Here is a 25000-nt window from a genome sequence, read left to right as displayed (position 1 = left end):
CCAACCTTTTATTATGGTTGTACCGATACTTATAACAAAACAAAACAAAACAAAACTGGACAACTAGTATTCAACCCATCTATATGAGTGATTGATTGATTAGACCTTGACCGTCCAGTTAAATAAAAAAAAAAAAGAAGTAATTATAATTGCATTGGATATCTAAATTTATGAGATAAAAAATGACACTGATTGAATAGGAGAGGTTAGAATGTCATTGATAGTGTTAAGAAAATAAAGGACCGATATCACGGATAATGTTGTATCAGTAACTCCCACGTTTTGGCCCAAACTGTGTAGAATAACACCTTTCTAATTGGACCTTTCATGAAAAGATCGTGGAAGGTTAACAAAACAAACAACAAAAAACAAGTGCTACATCCCACACAAAACCCTGTTCAGCAAACACACACAGAAAACAAGAACACATAAAAAGAACATAGTTTCAATGGTATGATTGTGAGGGTAGGAGCGACACACGGGCATGCTGGCGCTACCTGTCGGAAGAGCATCGCCGCCACAGCTTCGCCGAAGCTGTGGCGACGGGACGAACTGCTTTTGTTGTGACCTCGACTTGATTTACGCTGGTGGCGGCGGCGATGTCGTTTCTGGTGTAGCTGATCTGGAGGCCGTGCGTAGTGGTGGTGTCGGTGAGGAAGCCAGAAGACAAGATGCGAAGGGACACACAGTTAGGTTAGTACTATTAAAGACGAGTGTTAGGCATCAAGACCGCGAGAAGGAAAGAAGGCAATCAGGGTTAGGCATCAAGACCGCGAGAAGGAAAGAAGGCAATCAGGGTTATTAAGATTGAAGGTTTGTGACGCTAGTTAGAACTGCAAGGAGATTTAGTGAAATACTGTCTCTTTATATAAAGCGATCAGAAGGGTGTGGCGGAGAAGGGTTAGGAGCAAGTGTTGAACTATCCCGGCAGTGATTACGAGTGGCAGAGTAACTGAAGCAAGAGCAAGGCAAACTACAGCACTAGCAAGACAAATCGGCTAGCAGTTAGCCAGTGCTACTACATGATTGAACTGCTGCATGAATTACGCTCTATTTAATTATTTTCTTATAAGTATTTGCGCGCTGCATTGCTATGAATGCTCTACGGTCGCCTTACAAGACTGTTAGCGACTGTCCTAAAGGCTCGTTTGGCGAATAAAGAAGTATAATTAGCAAATTCTCACACCAGATAACTTTGTATATCACACAATTGACAAAGTTTTCCCTTTATTTAATTTACTTCTCATAAAATATTTTAGCAAATCTAATTTGAATGAAATGTGCTTTAAAATTTTATAATGACCAATGCGGATAAAATTTTCCCATTATGTACAGTACGTACATGCGGTGACACAAAGTTATGTACTGTGAAAGGTGAAAATGGTAGTGCGTGTGAGTGCTCATTAGTGCCTGTCGGAGGTGATGACTGAGGTGAGCCACGAGATGAGACTCGAGGTGTCGTCCATGTCCTCGAGGTTATCCACAGCTTCCTGCTGTGCACGTTCTGGCCGGGGAGGGGGTGGGGAGGACTCTATACTTTCAAGGTGGTCTCTACACGTAAATCGAAAAAAACAATACTTCCCTATCTATAATTTTTGACATTGCACTAAGGATATCATAAAGGGTTAGCGTACACATATACAAATACTAGGAAACACTTACTTCAATTGTTTTCTGAAAGAAAAAGGCAAGAACTTGCACCCACGTAATAAACACATCAGTATTCAACAATTATTAATACTCCCAGTCCCTATAAAACATAACTTTGTGGTGAACGTGGAAAGCAGCTTCAACACAACACTAAGGCCACTGAGGGTCAATATAGTTCGCACCTCACAGTGGACACTCCAGTCTCACCACAGTCCATTCATTCACACTAACAGAAAGAAGGAACAAGAAAGAAGTCCCTCTTCAGCTAGAGCAGGACAACCCATAAGTTCTTCCTTTCTATTTTTATTTATTTATTTTTTTTTTTTACAAAAAAACCGTCGAAAATAACAGTGGAATGGAAAGCACGCCAGATGTGTAAGACCAGAAGTTTTGACGTGTTGGATAAAAGCAAAGTCTGGCAAATACAAAACGTTACATGGCTTTGTCCGTCTTTGTAATGGTCAGAGAAGTTTCTGACGTGAATAACGTAAATGACAAAAAAAAAAAAAAAAAAAAAAAAATTAGAGAGTAGGTAACAAGTTTGAAATGTCTCACTATTAATACTCAAGCGGCAGACACTTCATTGTGAGTGTTTTGTAACGAAAGCAACTGTTCCCGAGAGCCACCAAGAAGGGCATAGTACTATAAACTAACATTCAAAGAAATGGTCAAGGAACGAGGGAGTGACTGGAAATTCTGCGGAAGATTATAGAAACGGTCCCGTTGAGCAAGGCCTTTACAACAACCCACCTAATATATCGCACCAACAGTTGCTGCATACGTAGTTCATGATTTTATAAAACACTGGACAAGATAAACGATTGCTAACCTCTATGTAAAGCCATTCATTAGTTATGTTGATCAGTATTCTAACATGTAAACAGAAGATTATTATTGTGCGGGTTAAGCAACGAGGGTAACGTGTGAAGATAAGGTGTGAAGACTTAGGCAGGTGGTGTTGGTAAAGACCCAGGTCATGATCCACTTTGTAAAACACGTCACTTGTGTGGCCGCAGCGCCCCGCCCTCCTTTGCACGCCCCACTTTGATGGGCCCTGGGCGTTGTGCTCACAAATAAAGCATTATAGGTGAGTTGAGAGAGAGAGAGAGAGAGAGAGAGAGAGAGAGAGAGAGAGAGAGAGAGAGAGAGAGAGAGAGAGAGAGAGAGAGAGAGAGAGAGAGAGAGAGAGAGAGAGAGAGAGAGAGAGAGAGAGAGAGAGAGAGAGAGAGAGAGAGAGAGAGAGGGGGGGGGACGGGTAATTTGCGTGTCTATGAGAAGTTTCTTAACCTCAGATGATTAATAAAAGTTTATTATGAAGGCCTTCCTCAGGGTGCTTGATCTCACAATACGAATACACGTTTCTCCTCGTCCGCTCCTCGGGAAGACCAACCTCGCTACTGTATAATCCTTTGAGCTATGTAATCTCTCAACAGAAACACAACGGGAAAAATATTGGGTCAATTTTTGGATGTCACTAAACGAGAAACACTTCATATGAGGGATGTCACAAAGACCGTAGCGTGAAGCTGATTGTCTGGCCTACCGTGAATATCTGTCAGCTAACTTACAAATTAATAAGTTCCTAAAAAGTGCTCTTGAAATATTGAAAGCAAGAATAATGTAAATGGGCACAGAAAATAACCTTTGTAAAATTATACCCTCTGAGCTAGTAATAACCCTCAAAACGTCGCGGCTTTCATTATAAAGTTTAACTCTGAAAGTCATACACACAGCAAATATAGATATTTCGTGAGTCGCGTGGTACAATGAAAGTTTGATCCGATGTAGTAAGCGAGACGCAGAACAAATGCCGCGATGAAGGAGAGAGGAAGGAATAAAGACGACGACGGAGGAGGAAATGTGATCTCGTCCCTTCTCCTTATCTCCTCCACTCCTTCACGTGTCTTTACTTAAAAACTTTTGCGACAGGAGACACGAAAAAATCCGGGAAAGCAAAGAGGTCTTAATTAACTATCAACAGAGGGAGTAACCTACGCCCTGTGCGTATCGTCTGCACCAACACGGAGCGCGGACTACAACCTAGAGAAGTGAAGCAAACGACATATTACCGATGCACTCTCAAGATGCACATGGGAGGAACTGAAGGGAAATAAAAAAAAAAAGAAAAATAAAGGAAATCGCACTGAAAAGAAAAAAAAAAATAAACAGTGAATTGCGGCAGTTTTAAGTAGTGGCATGCCATTAAAGGTAAAGTAGTCAATTAGTGCCCCTTAAAGCGTTCCCCTTTTGGTGGCGCCTTTCCCCCGCACAGTAATTATTGAACGGGGGAAAACAGACTGTGCTTAATTAATCAGCTTCCTCTTCTGTTCAGATACTCCAGGCAACTTTTCACTATAGGGGTGTTAATCAAAGAACACACAGAAGCACCATCCCTATTTTCTGTATCTTTTCCTTCTTTGCTTTGTAAATTTCTCACGTATAACGCCTAAATATGAAAACATACCCAAGATATTTACTTTCCTGATGGGTGATGAACGAATTACCAATAAACTTAATTTCCCGTTGATCCAAAAAGAGAACAAGACGATTCCATGTATCATAACCTCGACACTTGCATAACCTGTTTTTCTGATATACGAACAAGTAAAATCACTAACTACATGTACAGTACTACATATAGAGGAAGGAGGTCGGTACACGTCAAATGTTGCTTTCAAGCCATCTAACTCACTCCCCTTGGTTTACTACAGGGGCCTCTTAAGCAGCCAAACAGCCGCGTCAAGTCCCATAAGTTCCCCTTCGTGGGATTAGACTAAAACTACGTAAACAAATAAACCGCGCTTCACGTCACTTCAGGTATTCATGGTGAGGCTAAACATTACCTGGCGGTGCTGAGACACAAGAAATAGACATTACATAAGTCTGGGCGAGGGAATCAGCAGGTGAACAAATGCTAAATACGTATCAAAAACTCTCATGAATGAAAAAAAAACTCATTTGCTATTATGAACCGTATTTTGTTACTACACACGCTAAAAGAAATGGTAAAGAACAGTTTTGGATGTCACTTCCAGTAAATATAATAGAGAAGGTATCTTACACATGACAATCATCATTCACCCTCTGCTCCTCGTCCCAACTGGCAGTCGTCGCCAAGCGGGCAGAGGTAGCAGGGGCAGCGAGCGGGAGTCTGAATCCCAGCAGTGTTTGTGTCGTGTCGGGCCATCGCCACTCCACTCCCTACCACCATCTCCTCAATATTCACGAGATAATTAGCCGACCAGGAAAGTTTCTAATGGCTTCATGTATAAGATATTTTTTTTCCTTCTCTGGCTGCCCTGATTGATAATGACGGACGGGTGAGGCAGGCCTCTGGGACGTGCTGGTCTCAAGGGGTCTACTAATATGTGTTCCATGTACAGCTGCGCATCCACACTTGTTAAGTAATTGATAAGTCTTTATTATCACCCCATACGACGTTCCACATCTCAACGGACATAACTTGCCATCATCTCTAAAGTATGTCTTTTTAAAGGAATACGTAGTATTCATCATCGACTATGAGAGAGAGAGAGAGAGAGAGAGAGAGAGAGAGAGAGAGAGAGAGAGAGAGAGAGAGAGAGAGAGAGAGAGAGAGAGAGAGAGAGAGAGAGAGAGAGAGAGAGAGAGAGAGAGAGAGAGAGAGAGAGAGAGAGAGAGAGAGAGAGAGAGAGAGAGAGAGAGAGAGAGAGAGAGAGAGAGAGAGAGAGAGAGAGAGAGAGAGAGAGAGAGAGAGGGGACAGAATAGATAGAATACATTCACCTGAAGTGTATGTGTCTTTTCCTTGCGAACACATTCATTGTTTCCTTCAATGACTGAAAAAAAAAAAAAAAAAAAAAAAAAAACCCTGCAGAATCCTGAAAATCCTGCACTTTGATGAATCAGGCTGTGGGTTAGGTGGAGCCCAAGAATGAATGGTACACATGAACGCCCAGCCACACAGCCATCTATCACTGAGGCGGCGTGCTCCTCGCCACAACACAAACAAAAGGCCGTTCTTTACTCACCAGAATTCCTTCGCTGCACGATTCCTGCAAGGGAGAAAAAAAAATTAGCAAGCCATATTATTGAAAAAAATAAGTAAATAAAATTAAATAAATAAAAAAAATAATTAATTAAAAAATCTTCCGAAAGTAATGTTGTTGGTATCCTACATCAATGAATAATAGAATGTGCAGCAATATGATTACGTTTTCTTTCTAAGCACTAAAGCAATATATATTCAACATTCTTAACCCCTTCAGTACTGGGACACATTTTTAACCATGAGTTTTGTGTATGATTAGCCCATTTTATTGACATTAGGAAGGCTCTTTGGAGGTCAAAAGATTAATGGCCTTGTTTAATCCCCTACACAAGTTACTAAAGCTGCATAAAATCGCCAAATAGTAACCAGAATCAACATAGGAACGCGTCATGATACTGAAGGGGGTTAAATACTGCTCTATGTTCTTGTTCTTTAGTCCTGGCATTTTTTTTTTCCACTGTACATTTCTAGTTACACAAAATGTACATTATATTAAACACACCCTTAAAATTAACACTACTGATCACATTAGCACCCCATACAGAATAACACCACACCAGAAGTAAAGATCAACACGACAAGTACCACTCCACACATCCTTACATATCTCTCCTAAATCGTGAAGGACAGCCACGCGACACTCCCAAGGGCACGGAAAAGCACGAGCTGGTCAACCGCGACGAGGAAACAACGCCTGTCCTTCAGAGTAGTGCGACAGAAGGGCCGCGCCTCCATGAAAGTATTAAGGCCCCTTCCATGTTCACTCATTATCCTTCCTTCGCCTTTCATTACCTTTTCATGCCCCGCTCCTCTAACGAAGGTATACAAGGCGCCGTAATTCAATATTCTGCTGTAAATTTGATCCCCAGGTCGAGTAAGTCTAGTGGAGGTGTTGTAGTACTTGCTTCCTTGCGTCACTGTGGCGGTAGTGAGTGGGCGTTGTGTGTAGCGTGAGTGGAACAGAGGACTGGCACGGAAAAATTGTGTGTGTGTGTGTGTGTGTGTGTGTGTGTGTGTGTGTGTGTGTGTGTGTGTGTGTGTGTGTGTGTGTGTGTGTGTGTGTGTGTGTGTGTGTGTGTGTTATGCGTCTACAACAGAGATTTGACGCTTCAGTTAAATACTTTTGAATCTCCTCTAAACACACGTCCTTAGTTCTTGCTTGCTTATATGTATTATTGTACCGGCTCTCAGTTGCCACTTGACTTTCCAACAACAGCAGGCGCCTGAACACTAAGCGATGATGAATACAATACGGACGGCGCGACATTTTTTGTTTTGACAGACGCATAATACACGACACACAACTCTAGATCGATGTGATGTGGGAGGATGGAGAAAGTATGTGCTGCTAAATGGTGCAGTGTGACGAGGCAAGGCGAGGCGCGGCGAGGTGAGGCGGAGCAGAGTGGGGACGGAGAGTAACAGCATGACGGGGCTGGGCGTGGCGGGAAACGGTGTTGTCTTATCAGATTGTTATCTTTGCCGGATTAGATAATGCGAACCTTGCAGGTGCTGCCATCTGGTTTAGGCGTGAAAATGTTGGGTTGTAACGCATACTGTAGATTTAGTGTTCGATTGTTTTTTTTTTAATTTACTGAGAAGTCGTTAGGGTAGAGATGCAATAAGTTTTAAGTAAGACGGTCTTTATTTTCAAGCCAGACATAAAATTGCGTAATAAAGAAGATTACTAGGAGACATTTGATATGGATCGTAGGATGTTTCACTAAAGTAACACCAGCAATCTTGTAATCTAATTAAGTCTTGGCGTGGTGCGCTTCCCAGCAGTGAGGGAATGAGGGTGACCACAGCATCGCCACGCACGAGCTAGATGCCAATGTTCTGTTTATGTGTAAACGTTACTGAACGCAATTTAACCATTACTGTTCCTTATACATCGAAACAGACTCGTGTAGCAGGCACTGTGTTAAATGCGACACACTTATACATTTACTCCACCCTCCCACTGGCCCGCCGGTGAGGAGCAGAGTGGAGTAACGTTCAGAGGGTGAAAAGAACAGCTGACCTGAAGGCATTTTTTACTTCACGTGTTGAGTTACTAGTGTACTAAATCATGGATCTACTACACCGAATTGTTCGGTCTCTCGCTACAAGACTTTCATCAAGTCCTAACATAACAAAAAAGAGACAGCGATCTTACTGAATGCTCTATACATATACAATGAATGAATACAAGAGTATACGAGAAAGAAAATCCAGCTACTATTGGGAACCAGTAAATCACAAACAAATACAATACGCGAAAAAAAAAAAAAAAACACAACGAAGAAGAAAATCCCAGTTGTTTGAAAGAATCATTCAGTGAATCACAGATGAATAAGATCAGTTCCCACAATGCAGCCTAAACTACGATATGGCTGAGAAAGCAGCGTACTAAAATCCTAAGGATGCAATCTTACTGTGATTTGTGACCTCTTTGTGAACCTGAGTCCGCCTGTCACCTCGCGCTTTCGTTAGTTTTTGCTTGGTTTTATTTTTCGTTTTGTATGTGCTAAATGGAGAGGGGGGGGGAGTGGTAAGGTGATGCTGGGTTGTATTTCATGTATCACCACCAGCTTTTTATGGACGCTTCGCAAGGCACAAAACTAATAGCTTATAATTTACACTTACATCATTACACTCACTACATGGGTGACTAAATAAAAAAGAAGCTGAGTATTTTTTGTACACCATAGGAATGTATAGTGAATTAATAGGCGTGCGTCAGACTTGCTGGTTATATGGATAAATAAACCGAAGCGAGTTTTGACGCCAACAGGAACAACGAAGGGTCTTATATAATGATGGACGATTATTGTGACGGCTCTGACATTTCCTGCCTTCATGCTAGACACCCGAAGAAGACAGGCCGCACCATTATCACACTGTATAAATGAGATGAGGAGGAACCAGTGCTGAAGGTAATGCTAATACCAGTTACGGGGAGAAGGAGTGTGGGTAGACGGAGAATAAGATCGAAAGACATTTTGAGGCGTGATAAGAATAAACATGGACTATAAGAATACAAGAAAAAAAAATAGAAACGGAAAAAAGTTAACTCGAGCGGGTGACTGACCTTACTACAGTGCGAATAAGGACGTAAGAAGAAGTACATGTTATAAACTCCAAGTCTGTAAAAAGCATCACAGTCACTATCGCAACAGTTACCATCGACTCGTCAGCTGTTTAGACATACTATAAATTTGTAGTCATAAACCAAGGCATTCACGAGGTGGGTTTCTCGTAAGCTGCCTGTACCTACCACTCCTTCAGTTTCGAGGAACTACTACAATACTACAGCATATGTCTTTGCATCAGAGTTTGCCCACTTCAATGTACTGGTAAAGTGAAAAAAATCTCTTAATCACTATTGACTTCAAAGCACCATCCTCTTATCTATGCACATTCACTGCAAACTACACGTTCATACACTTTGCAAACCACAGGTATAGGTAAACTGTAATACTAAATCAACTTATCAATCAACCATGGAAACGTACGAAGGTGATATGCAACTTAACAAAAACTAACAACCCTAAATATTTTGGCACATATACAAAAAGCTGGAGTCGCTCACACAAGCCTCTATGATGTTATGTAGGGACGCCTGTTTCTAATAAAGCTCGTATTCTCAAACATTTCTGCGCCTCACCTCCACAATTTAAAAAGGCTTTATTTAAATTTATGTGAGTTTTTATGGATGTTTTTACGGTTCTAGAGGCAGAATAATAAGGTTTCCACATCAAATGGAAATACACTCTTGAAAACCCCAGCTAATCATCTCTAGCCTTGGATAATAGTCGTGGTGAGAGAAGCACGTTTATGAACACAGACCTAATGTTTTACGAAGCCACCGCGACCCAAGCACCAATGAAGACAACAGGCTATCGACCTAATTAATATGAATGCCACCAAACTCATTACCATTTTAATCACAACCATTGACATTATAATTATACTAAGTAGACTTTTTTGGGGGGCTGTTGAACTCTATAACTACAAGGATTATGTACGTGTGATGGGAGACGGCAGGTGTGTGTGTGTGTGTTTCACTGTTTGATCTACTGCAGTCTCTGACGAGACAGCCAGACGTTACCCTACGAAAAGAGCTCAGAGCTCATTATTTCCGATCTTCGGATAGGCCTGAGACCAGGCACACACCACACACCGGGACAACAAGGTCACAACTCCTCGATTTACATCCCGTACCTACTCACTGCTAGGTGAACAGGGGCTACACGTGAATGGAGACACACCCAAATATCTCCACCCGGCCGGGGAATCGAACCCCGGTCCTTTGGCTTGTGAAGCTAGCGCTCTAACCATTGAGCTACCGAGCTACCGTGTGTGTGTGTGTGTGTGTGTGTGTGTGTGTGTGTGTGTGTGTGTGTGTGTGTGTGTGAGAGAGAGAGAGAGAGAGAGAGAGAGAGAGAGAGAGAGAGAGAGAGAGAGAGAGAGAGAGAGAGAGAGAGAGAGAGAGAGAGAGAGAGAGAGAGAGAGAGAGAGAGAGAGAGAGAGAGAGAGAGAGAGAGACGGAATCAGTTAAGGCAAGGGAGAAAAGAGAGAAATTAGTGTTCCTCCTCCTCAGGGAACGGATCTGAGAGAGGACGGCGGCGGTGCACTGGGGAAGTCAAGGGTTTATCGTAGGCGTTCATGGTAAGTGACTTTTTGATGCGTTGGAACCTCTTTGACCCGACTCGCTTGGCCCGGTCGAGGCGAGACTCCAGGCTACCGTGCCATGTGCCGCCCCTGTGGAGGTCCTCGTTCGGTGGTCGTCTGCTCAGGTGGGTGTCGATTCCCAGTGACTGAGTAGTGCGTAACATCCCAGCGTGGTCTGCCTTATCATACTTACGTCTCTGCGTGTCCTGCGAGACTGTGGAGGCGATGGTGTTGTAGGTGCGAGGCTTCTTTCCCGAATAGTCCCTCATGTTGAGATCAGCACCTGTAAACCAAATTTCTTTTTTCAGTATAAATATTTCCATTCTCCATCTCTATTACTCTAACTTACCTGCATGCGAGTGGGTTTATGGGCCAATACTGAATGGTTATGTATGGTAATCTTGTGTGTCAGCTGCCAAATTGGTATAAAAATAATGAACCGTCAACGAAATGTGATGGGTGGTAGCACTATATACTCGTAGTATACTGAATATTGGTCACTGTGAACAATAAAGCTTCTTATGACGAGGCAATAATGTTTAACAAGTGACGACACATTACTATAAAAATTAGCTGGTCCGAACTGGAATGGAAGAGAGAGAGAGAGAGAGAGAGAGAGAGAGAGAGAGAGAGAGAGAGAGAGAGAGAGAGAGAGAGAGAGAGAGAGAGAGAGAGAGAGAGAGAGAGAGAGAGAGAGAGAGAGAGAGAGAGAGAGAGAGAGAGAGAGAGAGATATATATATATATATATATATATATATATATATATATATATATATATATATATATATATATATATATATATATATATATATATATATATATATATATATATATATATATATATATATATATATATATATATATATATATATATATATATATATATATATATATATATATATATATATATATATATATATATATATATATATATATATATATATATATATATATATATATATATATATATATATATATATATATGTGTGTGTGTGTGTGTGTGTGTGTGTGTGTGTGTGTGTGTGTGTGTGTGTGTGTGTGTGTGTGTGTGTGTGTGTGTGTGTGTGTGTGTGTGTGTGTGTGTGTGTGTGTGTGTGTGTGTGTGTGTGTGTGTGTGTGTGTGTGTGTGTGTGTGTGTGTGTGTGTGTGTGTGTGTGTGTGTGTGTGTGTGTGTGTGTGTGTGTGTGTGTGTGTGTGTGTGTGTGTGTGTGTGTGTGTGTGTGTGTGTGTGTGTGTGTGTGTGTGTGTGTGTGTGTGTGTGTGTGTGTGTGTGTGTGTGGTAAACTCACCGTAGTGCACGAGCAGGTCAAACACCTCGGTGCGGTTGTACATGGCGGCGATGTGCAGCGGCGTGTAGCCCTGCGGGTGGAGGGACATGAAGGTTACAACACGCTTGCTTGGGTCGGTGGAGGGAGGGATCAAAATGTGGGGCAGGTGGAGAAGGGATCGAAAATATGGAGAGGGGTTTGGGTGAAGGGGATGGATAGAAGGATAGAAGGGGAATCAACATTAAGGGAATGTGTTTGGACGGTGTGGATGGAGAGATTGGGATGGCTGGATGTGGATCATAATGTATATAGGTTGTCTTGTTGGATGTGGAAGAAGAAACGTAAGGTTAGTGTTCACGTGTATTATCTTTTCAATTCATTTGGATCTTGAAATGTGTTCACTGGTTAAAGTTAATTTTGAAACCAAACAAATTTCCAGACCATGACAGACTCACGAGTTCATAGCTGCGTTGTTCTTAAGAAGCCAAAGTCAATGAGAAATCAAACCACTGAAGACTAATCTCTGAAATTTCTGAGAAACACAAGGCGAAGTTTTATATCACAAGAAACTGCAGCTAATAAGCGTGGGTGGATGTGTTTCAGATGTATCCTCGCACACTGGACGAATGATACTGGACTCATCGTGCTGCACCCGGGAATTGATCACGGTGTGTCATTACGAGTAGTGTAATTATAACAATGATAAAAGTGGGGCAGGAATGGGCAAGGCTGTTCTCGAAGCCTGCTATCAGTGCGTGAAGGTGAACAAAACCAAAACAAGTCTCTAGTGTATATGTAAGAGTTACGAGTTATCTTACAATACAGAACAAAACGAGAACACACGATCAACACTGACTGATAAACGCTGTCTGTAACTGGTGTCACCTGCATGTAAGTTCTCCCTCAAACGCTCTGCCAGCCGCGCTCAAAACAAAAGAACATCACAGCAAACTTAGTATTAACTTGAGTAAAGATGACGAAGTAAATAAAGAGGTTGGGAGCAACGACAAGGGGTGTTGAGAGAGAGAGAGAGAGAGAGAGAGAGAGAGAGAGAGAGAGAGAGAGAGAGAGAGAGAGAGAGAGAGAGAGAGAGAGAGAGAGAGAGAGAGAGAGAGAGAGAGAGAGAGAGAGAGAAGGGGGGAAAGGGAGAGAACAGGGAAGGTAAGGGGGGGAAAGGATTTTGCAAGACCACCGTTGGTTTATTCCCAAACAAACTTTAATATAGGATTTCGGGCGCACTTGGGGTGTTAATCTGATAAGTAGATTCAGATTAAATCAAAATACCGCGTGCATTATGTGGGGCAGCGCGGACAGTGGCCATTTGTAACCCGGCAGGTGCGTGGCGCGAACACACATCCCCTGCACACATACACAGGCACACACACCAACGCGGCGACACACGCGCAACAAATAATAAACAAACAATCTGAGCGGAGCAAAGGCAACAGTGCGAGTGAGAAATAAGGCAATTATCGCGCCTCGGGCAGCGCGTGGTAATTTCCACATACATATTAATATCAACAGCGAGAGGGGAAGAGTTAGTCTATCAGGCGGTGCGGCACTGATGACACATTCCATGGCCGCCGGCGACCCAAAGTCAGCCATGTCGCCCCTAACGCAAGGCTCGCTTCCCCCTGCCACTTCCATTCTTTCCGGTCGCTTATATTGCAAATCGCCTTTGCCATAATTAAAACGGGCGGAGTAACGACCAATCAACCCGGACAAACGATGCACCCGGCAGTTAGCAACAATTGCAGCATCGTACCTGTGCTCGACAAGTAATTCTTCAATCGACCCGGACTGTTGTGTCGACCCGAGCGCCCGACGACTCTGTTAACAGCTGCAACGAGCCTAACGAGGCACCTCCAGTAATTAAAACTGCTGCGCGGACAATATGTCGCCCTGCCACCCTGCCACCACACTATATACTGCATCCCTCGCCGCTGCCGCTGCCACCGCCGCCACCACCACCACCGCTTCTCTTTGAAAACTGTATCACTGACTCCCACACCTTGCACTCACACGCCACTCACCAAACTATTCTCAGGTCACCCATGGAACCACTCTTCCGTCACTGCATTGCCACCCTGCTGTCACCACCGCCTCTGTCCTGCCTGCGCGTCACCACACAGCAGCGGCAATTGTTTGTCCCCCTCCTTGCACCACACCGCATCATAACACCGCGTCACACTCCAGGCAGCAGCAGTGCGAATAATTAGTTTTATGTGTCACTATTTTCTGTTGTGCATCTCTTTGTTCGTTATCTCTCTCTCTCTCTCTCTCTCTCTCTCTCTCTCTCTCTCTCTCTCTCTATTCGTAGTACGTCTGCTACTGGTGTTGCTACTGCTGCTGCTGATGCTGCTGCTGATGCTGCTGCTGCTGTTATTATTACTACTTCTACTACCGTTTCTACCACCACCACTACCACCATTAACACCACAAACCACAACCACCACCACATCATGACCACAATCACATGTCAGGTCAGCTATTTTAGTGATGCGTGGATGAATCAATGCAACAGTTTAGTCAGTAAGATATACGAGACTACATTTTTCAACACACATTTTCTTTTACACAAGGAAGTATTCTTTATGGTAATACCTTTGTTCCTCGAATTCGTAAACATCCACCACTCTGCCGCAATGGAGGAAATGGAAGTATGTAACAAATGTAACTAAAAGAGGTCATGTTGTAATCTCAAACACCTAAGGGTACCGATTACATTACAGTACATCACCAGCAGCCAATTACAGAGGCGCAGACAACACATTTTCAGAGTCGTTTACAAAGAGTGACTTGTAATGGACGCAACAGGTGTGTACTGCGAACGTATTGCGTCTAATCTGGCGTACTAATAGCATCGATTTCACGTTCGGATACCGACATAATTCTCCATCAATGAAAACCTCGCTGTATCCACAACACCATCCAGTAATGACTTCGATGGCTGGAGTACCGGACATCGGCAAATATTCGTAGTGTCTTCACGTCCCGGCCACACCTTCGCTACACCCCGACAATCATAATGTTGAGGAATAACTGGCCTTTTAACTTTTCCAATGCTATTCTGTACACGTTTCCTTAATCACTAACTAATTTGAGAAGCATTTTCTTGTTCTGCAGACACCTCCAAATATTTTACTGGTTATAAATCTTTAAAATCTATTATTGCTTATGCCCTTCTTTCTTATATATATATATATATATATATATATATATATATATATATATATATATATATATATATATATATGTATATATACTTATAACGACTCTACATATATCTCTTTAAATTATATGAATTATTGTACATCGTATTGAAAGAGTTAAACAAGGTGAATGATAATAGAATGAATATGATGACTAAGATAAAGAAAATTTTCTCTACATCTAATAGTGGAGTAACAAAAGAGAGGTGAGGTGAGGTGAGGTGAGGTGAGGTGAGGTGAGGTGAGGTGAAGTGAAGTGAAATGAGGAGAGGAAAAAAGAGGAGAGGAGAGGAGAGGAAAGGAAAGGAAAGGAAAGGAAAGGAAAGGAAAGGAAAGGAAAGGAAAGGAAAGGAAAGGAGAGGAGAGGAGAGGAGAGGAGAGGAGGAGGCAAAAACAAAATAAAAGAAAAGGACCAGAAAACAGAAAGAAAGAAATCAAAAGAAAGCAAAAAAGAAAACAAAGAAAGAATAAAATAATATGAATAAGAAAAAGAAGAAAAGAAGAAAACGAAGAAAGAGAAGAAGAAGAGAGAGATGGCGGAAGAAGAGATGTACGCACTCACACATCCACATCACGCTACATAACTAAACCTACATAAACAACTAGAATCCAAACACGAGACATCCAAATGACCTCTGATTAACACAACCTTCGATCATAAATATAGACAAAATCACGATATAACTCGCACTTAACAACCTGGACAGCCTCGATCACTAGTACGTAGACGTCACCACACCTAAACCCTCACACAGCATGCCCCCTATCTCAGCATCCCTCCCACAGACAAACCCCTTCCTTACAGCTAGAATGTAGCAAAACCTTCCACGCGAGTCTGGCACGGAGTAAATTCCTTCACATTAACTCTTCTTCCCTCCCTCCTTCCCTTCCCTCCCTCCCTCCCGATAACTCGACAGTTTTGCATATAAATTAATCCCCGGCTAAGAACGCCCCGTCCTGATGTATTAATTAAGACCAGATACAAAAAGCTAACAATGTAAAAACTGGAGAGGGGAGGAACCACCATATACTGCGGAGATATCGATCACCGAGCAGGAAATGAGGAGGAGAAAGGGGGGAGAGCGGGGAGGGGAGGAGGAGGAGAGAGAGGGGAGACAGAGTTTAGGGGAGAGTGAAAGGGGTGGCGAGATGGGAAAGGCAATATAAAAGGATATAGTTATAATGTGGAAATGATGGTAGAAAGGGTGAGAGCGTAGGCGAGGGCAGAACGGTGACAGGGAATCCAAAGCTCTGGGTGTTGGCGTGACTTTGGATGTGTTAGATGTGATGCATGGCAGTCCTACAGCTGTATGTGCTGTCACCGCTATACTGCAGGTGAATCAATGAGCTATGGGAGCCACACAACGTTATTATCCATCAAACACAAGCACCCTGGCACCCTTCCAAGCAAGAGGATTAAATGTCTCGACCAGGATAGATTAACAGGTGAGGGTACGTCGCGACAAACGAGGGGAAGCTGAAGATGAGAACTTGAGAGAACGCATACCTTTTACAAAACATGGAGCGATGTCAACTCTTACTCATTTCATTCCGGCGTAACTGACAACACTATTAACAATCACTGCCACTGCACGTATAAAGGGATTGATATGGAACACTTTGCCATCAAGCTCTCATCTTTACTGAACCCTTATATAAAGTACTTAATGCTGAAGACAGACACTACCAACAGTCAATGACACTACTAAAGTTAAGATGTTGAAAAAAAGTTCCCTGGGTAAAACAAACAATTATGACAGTAAACAAATATCTGATAAGACGTCGTAAAGGAGGAGGAGGAGGAGGAGGAGGAGGGACATATATTTATAAGAGAAACCGTGAATGAAAACACTTACCCCATTCTGTTATGAAGTCCAGCGATGGCGAGTAGAGACACGACGGGCAGGAGTGCGTTTCCAAGGGTAACAAAAAGGCGCCACGGTCATCGCCAGCAACGCACATCGAGGGTGAAGACAGCCAGCGGGTAGTCCAGGGTGCGGCACAGCGAGGGAGTTATGAAAGAAAGGGACACTGAAGTAAGGGGAGCGCCACAGACTGGGAGGGCGTGGATGTATGCAAATCCCTGGCTCTTCCTTCCCCCATGAGCAGGTCGGTCGAGCGTTAAATATTATGTAAAATGAATCGGTGAGATAAAACAAAAAAATGATGGCGAAAGTGATGATGGGAAGGGAGGGAAGGGGAAAGAGAGAGAGAGAGGAAAGGCAGGCATTATCCGCAGAGTGTGAGCAGCAGCCATGATTATCAGATTGGCCTTGCGATAAACACTTGTGCAAATATTGTCATCTCGGCTGGAGGCAAGCTTATCATAGTCACAGCCAGTACTGGGACGGACGGCGTGACGTGCAGGCCAATAGCGGGAAGATGGGTTGCGAGAGGCCACCAACAGGTCATTACTACAGGGATCAGTGTCACGTATCAAGAGCTCAAGCAGTCACGTATAATAATGATAATAATAATAACAAAAACAAAACCAACAACAGTAACTTTTACTTTAACATGGAAATTGACAAATAAAAATTGCGCTTAAATTGATCCCCCCCAAAATGAAGGTGGATATTCGTATTTCAATAAGATAGTAAAATAATGAGAGATCAGAGAATACTAAGGTTCATTAAGCACCAGCGGATCAATCACATTCATGAATATACTATTAATTCTGGTGACACGAGTCCTAGTTATGTGTTTGGGTGGTATGAGTGTGAGGCGAAGAGGAATGCTGGGATGAGAATACGATAGACAGAAAAGATAATACTACAGCGAAGGTAAGATGAGACCAAGATGACACTGTACTAAGGTTCGTAGTCAGAAACGCATTGCTCTCACCACGAGTATTTTCCAAGACCACAGGGATGATTGGCGGACTTTTCAAGAGTGTTTCTCCAATTAATAACGTAGAAATCTTGTGAATCTGCCTCTAGAACCGTAAAAACACCTTAAAAAACTCGTATAGATTTAAATAGGGCCTTTTTTGAAACAGTGAATGTGAAACACAGAAATGTTTGGCAATACGAGCCTAAGAATCGAGTCTTGGTAATGCTAGGATACAAAGACCGTGAGAATGATGAGGGCAAAATCGTGAGTGATGAAGGTAAGGCTATAAGTGTGATGAGGGCAAAATCGTGAGTGATGAAGGTAAGGCTATACTAAGTGTGATGAAGATACGGCCATAGAATGATGCTGGGTATGGACAAGATGGTGAGAATGATGAGGGTAAGGCTATAGGTGTGATGAGGATAAGGCTATATAAAAGTGATGAGATGGAAGTGATGCTGATATATGGCTGCGACTGTGAGGGTGACGATATCAAGTCCCCAGGATGATGTCTGATACACTCACGGATTTGGCGTTGATCTCCACGTGGTGCGTCCCAGCGAGGAGCTTCACCACTTCAGTCCTGCCCTGCTTGGCGGCCCAGTGGAGCGCTGTCTGTGGAGGAAAAGATGAAAATTAGGTTAGGTAAGTAATATATCTCTCTCTCTCTCTCTCTCTCTCTCAAAGCCTGGGAGTCGGATTATCAGTTTACAGGAAAGGTGAATAGAAAGTGACGTATTTGCCAAGCTAAAGAAAGATATGACAATTTTCTCACGTTCACGAATAGCTCAACATTCGCATGGTGTTCATTCGCCGTCTTGGTTTGGAGCTTTAGACAACTGAAACACCATTAATGACGTATACTTGAAGGGATAAAGATGGCGCAACACTAACAAATTAGCTACACCACCAGAGACGAAGCAGATCACAGAACCTTAACGAACGAGCACAGTGGGATAGACTTAACACATGTATAGAGGACCGGACATTCCTGCTTGAGGTGTTGGGACATCCCTGGTCAGGTGTTCATGAGCAGCTGTACTAATAAATCTCCTCTTATCTGTCATGTGGAATGGGAGATAGACAGGATCAAGGCCAGGAGGTTTATCTTTTGTCCTGGGATGGGATGGTCGAGATTGCTCCAACGCCTGGTTCATTCTAGACTTAGGACAGTATGCCGGGATACAGGCTGTGTGAATGGTAGTGTGCTGTAGAAAGGTATTGGCTATATTACGTCAATTTTCTGAAGAATGACGGAAAAAAAAAAAAAAAAAACTATTACAAGCTTATATCGAACTCACACTGTAGCCATTCATTTATGACTTAACACCCACGAGTCACCCATAAATTCCAGGCATGGTTTAGGAATCACTGGATAAATTGTACCGAAATAATCATAGGCTAGTCCTCCGTGAATTTACTGAGTGAAACGCGAAATAGAATATGACCTGCGCTGGGTGAGGTGAGACTGCGGCATTAGTAAGTCAGTCAGAAAAAAAGTCAGTTATTCAGTCACTCAGTCAGTTTCTTTCTCTCTCTCTCTCTCTTCGGTAGGAATTGAATGTGGTAGGAATTTAATCTGAAGTGGAATAACAAGAACAGCTGCTCGTCTTCATGTAGTGTAGCGGCAAAGAAGGAACATCCTAAATACGAATGAAAGCATTAGTACAATTTTTTCCCCAGACCAAGCCGCGGTCCATCAGGGTTCCCAGGCCTTTCAACCACTAAATCACGGAGAACACTAACAACCCGAGATTACACATTAATATTCATCCACTCCCACGACCATACACCGCAACAGCCGGAACCTTAACCTCCCCTGACCCCTACCACACCTCCCAACCACACACTCTTAAAACTTACTCCCACAAATTTTCATAATGTGCACCAAAGAGAGAAAAGTTCAAATTTAAGGATTCACGTTTAAGGAAGGGCCATTTAAGTATACGTTCAGTCGATGTTTTATCTACCTTATTTAACCTCTTCAATACTGAGACACATTTTACCTTGAGATTTGTGTGCGGTTAGGCCATTTTATTGACATCAGCAAGCGTCTGTGGAGGTCAGAAGATTAATGGTCACAGTCTTCACTATTCTAATACCCCACATGAGTTTCTGAAGCTGTATAAAAACATCAAATAGTAAGTAGAATGAATAATGAAATGCGTCATGGTACTGAAGAGCTTAATTCACGTATCATCATGTAATTATAGTTTCGTCCGAGTATCAAAGTCGCAATTTTAGACATAGCAAGTTTAGAACATTAAGACAAAAGTGATTAGAGATAAGTAAACACCTACCATATAAAAAGATATTGATGTGTTATTATTCATATTACTCATTCTTCTTTTCAGTAATTGATCGCTCTGGCTATTTGTGCCTAGAAGATAATGAATAAATAATAATAAAAAAAAAAAAAATAGTACACGTTTTACGAAGAACCAAATCAATTATTTCAAAGCCTCCTCAAAATCACGTATCGTCTAATAATCGTTTCATTCACGATACGCAACTTTCCACAAGACACTTTTTTTCCTTAACCCCTTCAGTACCGTGACGCGTTTCCACATTCATTCTGCTTAGTATTTGGTGATTTTATACAGCTTCGAAATCTAATGTGGGGAAGTAAAATAGTGAACACTGTGGCCATTAATTTTCAGACCTCCATAGACACTTCCTGATGTCAATTAAATGGTTTAATCGTGCCCAAATCTCAAGATAAAAATGTGCCCTAGTACAGGAGAGGTTAATGTATCGCAGGTTATGTATCACCCCCACCATGCGAAGCTGAGGCCCACACTACAGCCGGCGACACCAGGAGTATACATGTGTACAGTGTTGGCTGGGCGATGTTCTCCAAAGCGCCCGCCTCACCGCAGTATACTTCTCCCTAACGTAAGGCCTCATCTCCAGCTCCCTCTCTCCAACTCTTCCTCAAGTCTCGTAACATAAATCTCTGGCCCCTACAACGTTCATCTCCCCCTCGCCCTCCAGCCTCCTTCCCTCCAAGACGCTTCTTTGAATGAGGGTGAGGTGTGAGGCGCCCCGGGGAGCTGGGACGTATGGGCGTGTGTGGGCGGGGACACGTGCTTTATGGCCACATGCAAATAAGAGAGTATTGTGGCGATGAGTGGTGATGGGCGTGGAGTGGGCGTGGGGAGGGTGCGGGCAGGCTCTGGAGGGCGGCGCCGGAGAAAGGGTGGGCCAGTCAGACAAACCTTCCTTCAAGGGGCACCAGGCATGAGCCTTCCAGTCCCCTCCCCCCCCAACCTGCTGATCCGTATAATTGCTAGATGAATGAGCCTCCTCGCGCCTTGTAAGACTGTGGTGGTGGTGGTGGTGGTGGTGGTGCAAGAGGAGACATGAATTTTGAGTATAAGCAAGCCATGAAAACACAATACATACATTTCATCAAGATCACTCATAATGCAATACTTTAATTTTTTTTCTTGGGTCCTTTATGATATATTATTCATATTGATACTGAATGAATGTATATTTTTTAGTCTTTCACATTTGATTTCTTTCTTCCACACTTATTTGTCCTTTCAGCCCATAAGATAAAACACACTTAAGATTATTTTCCATCAACGCCCTTTCCCCATCTCTCTCTCTCGTTCCCTCTCCCGCCCCCGCCCCCAGCACCATAAAGTTAAGCAACTCCCACTAGTACCCTCCCCCTAAATATCCGGCCGCCCTCCTGTAATTACCACACGAACATCCTTAGCATTTATCACATTCATGGCATTGTTTCTCCTCGTGTTCTCCGCCCCGAGAGACGTGGCTCCTTCATTACATCCTCTCTCGGTCCTGTGTTTGGTCTGCGTCACGCTTAGTCTTACCTTAATTCATATACACACATTTATTAGAATTTCCGGCTAGAATGTTCCCATCTCCGGATTACAGTGTCCTCCTTCGCTTGTCACTAAATTATTTTGTCATGGAATCAGTTTCAAATAATTCTTAAAGGCTGATTTCCATCCCCTTATACAATTCTGATTTACTGGGTAAGTTCGCGTCATTTGGATGCAAAGGCAAGGAGTTTCTCGTTTAATTCTTTCCAGAACACGAACGTCATGTTCCTCAGAGGTGTCTTGCAAGCAGGTCTTACAACATTTTTTCCTCCACACAAGTATAAACGCACATTCATACCCAACTGAACGTCGACAACCCTCTCGATACACAGGAATGACAGGTCAGCGCTCCGTATACTTAAAGAGTACATGGTTACCTGCTTCAAGGGCAATAAGAGAGCGAGAATAAGTTCCTAGGCTCCAATGTGTCAGGCAGTGCACATGATCGACTTCTGAAACACTGTTTACTTACTTGCATACGTGAACAATAAGGAAAAAATTGAATTTATAGTCTAATTATGTTACTGGAAAGCCCCGAGTCCGCTATCTTCCCTCTCTATTTCCACGCCAGCGTCCTCCATCCCTTCCAATCACCTCCGCAACGTGCTGTCCCTAAACTCACCCTTTCTCTCTTCCCTTCGTTCCCTTCAGTGCCTGTCACATCCGTGCCGCCTTTTTCCCACCCTTAAAACACCTGCGTGGGCCTTCATTCCCTCGTCCCCTTGTCAGTTTGCCTCCAAATGCGTTCCCTCTGGCAGGTTTCACACGAGGGGTGGGGCGGGGCGAGGCAGGCATATCTCGCCATCACGGGGCCGAGGATCCTGGAGCAATCGAGCAGTCCGCCGCACCGCCACAGCCCCGTATATAAGTCATCGTAGGTCGCTATTATGTCACGCAAAATTATAATATGAATGACCGTGCATTTACATTACAAATGGGCCCAAGAGTGGCTGGCCGCGTGCCCTATGAGGGAGCACCTGATAGGGTAATATAGTAATTATGATATCCGTATTTAAGGTGAATAATAGCTTGGAGAGGCGAGAATAATCGGATGGTTTTCGAATACAATGGGGGAGAGGTGAGGTAATATATTATCTTCCGACACGAAAGGCGTAACCACAGCCGTAAAAACTGGAGAGTGTTAGACCTATGGCAGGGACGCCTGACGGATCAAACTTGAGTAGCTGGAGTGGACCCGCACGCTATTACGGCGCAAAACAAACAAGGTGGCAGTAATGTAAACAGCGGGGAGGTCAGGAATGGCTGGGAAAAATTAATCACTTAGGTCGCCGCAGGCACTTGTCAGAACCCATACCTGTCCCGACACAGCCTGTGCCCCACACCTGCCGCCTGGCGCCCCTCACACTACCACACCCTCACCAAGCTTAACTCTCCTGTGACCTGCAGTTATTTCCAGCTACACCACCACCACCACCACCGCACCTGACGAGAGAGCTTGGGATTTTGTCACCGATTTGTTTAACTGTTGGTCTGTTTAATATGTCAGCTCCATTGTGTTTCTCTCTCAGTCCTGTTCTCTCTTCTGTTTGTTCTTTTGTGTCCTGATCTCTCTCTCTCTCTCTCTCTCTCTCTCTCTCTCTCTCTCTCTCTCTCTCTCTCTCTCTCTCTCTCTCAGCAGATTACATGTTTACTCTTATTGGATGAGAGTGAAACATGGCTTTAATTTAGACAAATATTAAATAAAGAGCAAACACACAAACCCAAGATTAAAGTTATAATTCAAGGAAAGTGTTAATATGTGAAGTATTGAAAATATCGATGTTGATAATCATATTGACTTTAATTCTCAGTTGAAAAAAATCTCAATCAGTCTGTCCGTGTGTGCATGAGAGAGAGAGAGAGAGAGAGAGAGAGAGAGAGAGAGAGAGAGAGAGAGAGAGAGAGAGAGAGAGAGAGAGAGAGAGAGAGAGAGAGAGAGAGAGAGAGAGAGAGAGAGAGAGAGAGAGAGAGAGAGAGAGGGGGGTGAATGGGAGCGGAAGGGAGGAAAGAAAGTGTTATACAGACAACTGGTGTAATAAGCAGTCAGTGGAAGTGCTGCACAATGCAAACAGAAGCGCTTCAGTTACCTTAACTCAAACAGAAAGTCGTTGATGCAGAACTGAGTTGCTGAAAGAGGCCTCGTGTTGCATGGAGCCCCAACTTCAGCAGTCTTTTGCTTATAACATCGTGTCCATTAAGGAGCCTTAAATAAATTTCTGCTTGACGTCTTTCGTTTCAGCTGACTTATGCGATCTGGGCTGGAGAATATGCAGGTCTCCTTTTCTGTACGTTCTCTGCACTGGTGCAGGCAAACCGTAAGGGAAATAAACAATTCGTGTGAAGATATGGCTTCCTGACACCACGGCACTGCAAAATTATACTTCTATGAAAAGTACTTCAGTAAAGCAATTCCTTGAAAATTTCAGTTCTTGCTTATGGAACAGCGCTAATACTGTCTCGCATCACTGTGTAGCTACTCTTTCGGCGCAAGCACTGAGGAGCGCATATTTGTTTGTGCAAATGTGATGTCCGCAGAAAAAAAAAATCTTTGTAGAAATCATCAATCTTCGCCACTTCTTCCAATACTCCGGCTTTTCCATGTCAAAATGCAAGTGTGATATATATATATATATATATATATATATATATATATATATATATATATATATATATATATATATATATATAAGCATTTTTTTTTTGTGCTTACGAAATAGAAGAAGAAAAAAGCTAAATACGACACAGAATACATTGTAATTTTCCCCTCGCCGCGTCCCGCCACCCTTTCGCTTTGGGGATTCCACAAAACAGCCACGAAATAGGAATATCGGCTGGTGTGCGTCGTGTTCCTGGGCGGCCAGTCTCCATAACACAGGGACCGCAGCCAACACAATAAAATAAAATACTACTGTAGTAAAACACCATCTGTACCCAGGAAACTCAAATATCAACGATGGTGACAACATTATGCGTTAGAACAGAGATGCATCACCACACCTTGCTATCTGCAGAAACAGGCGTTTTTGAACTCATTCATTGAAAACTTACTCGGCTCATCACAATTTAAATCTAGTAAAGTAAAATAATTCTTCCATGCGTTCCTAGAGTGGCACTGGAATGACAAAGGCTTGCATCCCGCAGTGGTGACTTCTCTCTTTCAGGAAACACTGGACATCTGTAAGAATGCATGGCTGGGGAACGAAACAAACCAGAGGTCTGCACGAGAGTTGGAATGCAAGCCTGATGGATCAACACACACACACACACACACACACACACACACACACACACACACACACACACACACACACAAAGACCACCGCAACGCTCATAACTTCCCCACAACTTGCGCGGGATCATCCTCTTCCTGGAGCAGCAACTTGGGCATACAACTTCATAAAAAAAGTGCATTACAAGGGCGTCTTGTCTAATGAAGTAGCGTTCACGGCCGAGACGGAAAAATCTGGGAGTTGAAGAACGTTGTGCCTCTTCCTCTCTA

At 43.1% G+C, this 25000-nt stretch overlaps 1 protein-coding gene across 1 annotated transcript in view; it reads right to left on the bottom strand.

Annotated features, from left to right (window-relative positions):
* Positions 1 to 25000, bottom strand: part of LOC123514695 (ankyrin repeat domain-containing protein SOWAHB-like) — a 223240-nt gene that overhangs the window by 2910 nt on the left and 195330 nt on the right. Inside the window, 5 exon segments of the mRNA XM_045272751.1 lie at positions 5659 to 5682; positions 10528 to 10617; positions 11625 to 11694; positions 16672 to 16677; positions 18173 to 18262. Coding sequence (XP_045128686.1) covers positions 5659 to 5682; positions 10528 to 10617; positions 11625 to 11694; positions 16672 to 16677; positions 18173 to 18262 — 280 coding nt within the window.

The sequence above is a fragment of the Portunus trituberculatus genome, chromosome 38 (assembly GCF_017591435.1).
Source record: "Portunus trituberculatus isolate SZX2019 chromosome 38, ASM1759143v1, whole genome shotgun sequence".
Lineage (NCBI taxonomy): Eukaryota > Metazoa > Arthropoda > Malacostraca > Decapoda > Portunidae > Portunus > Portunus trituberculatus.
This window is presented reverse-complemented; position numbering and strand designations above follow the sequence as displayed.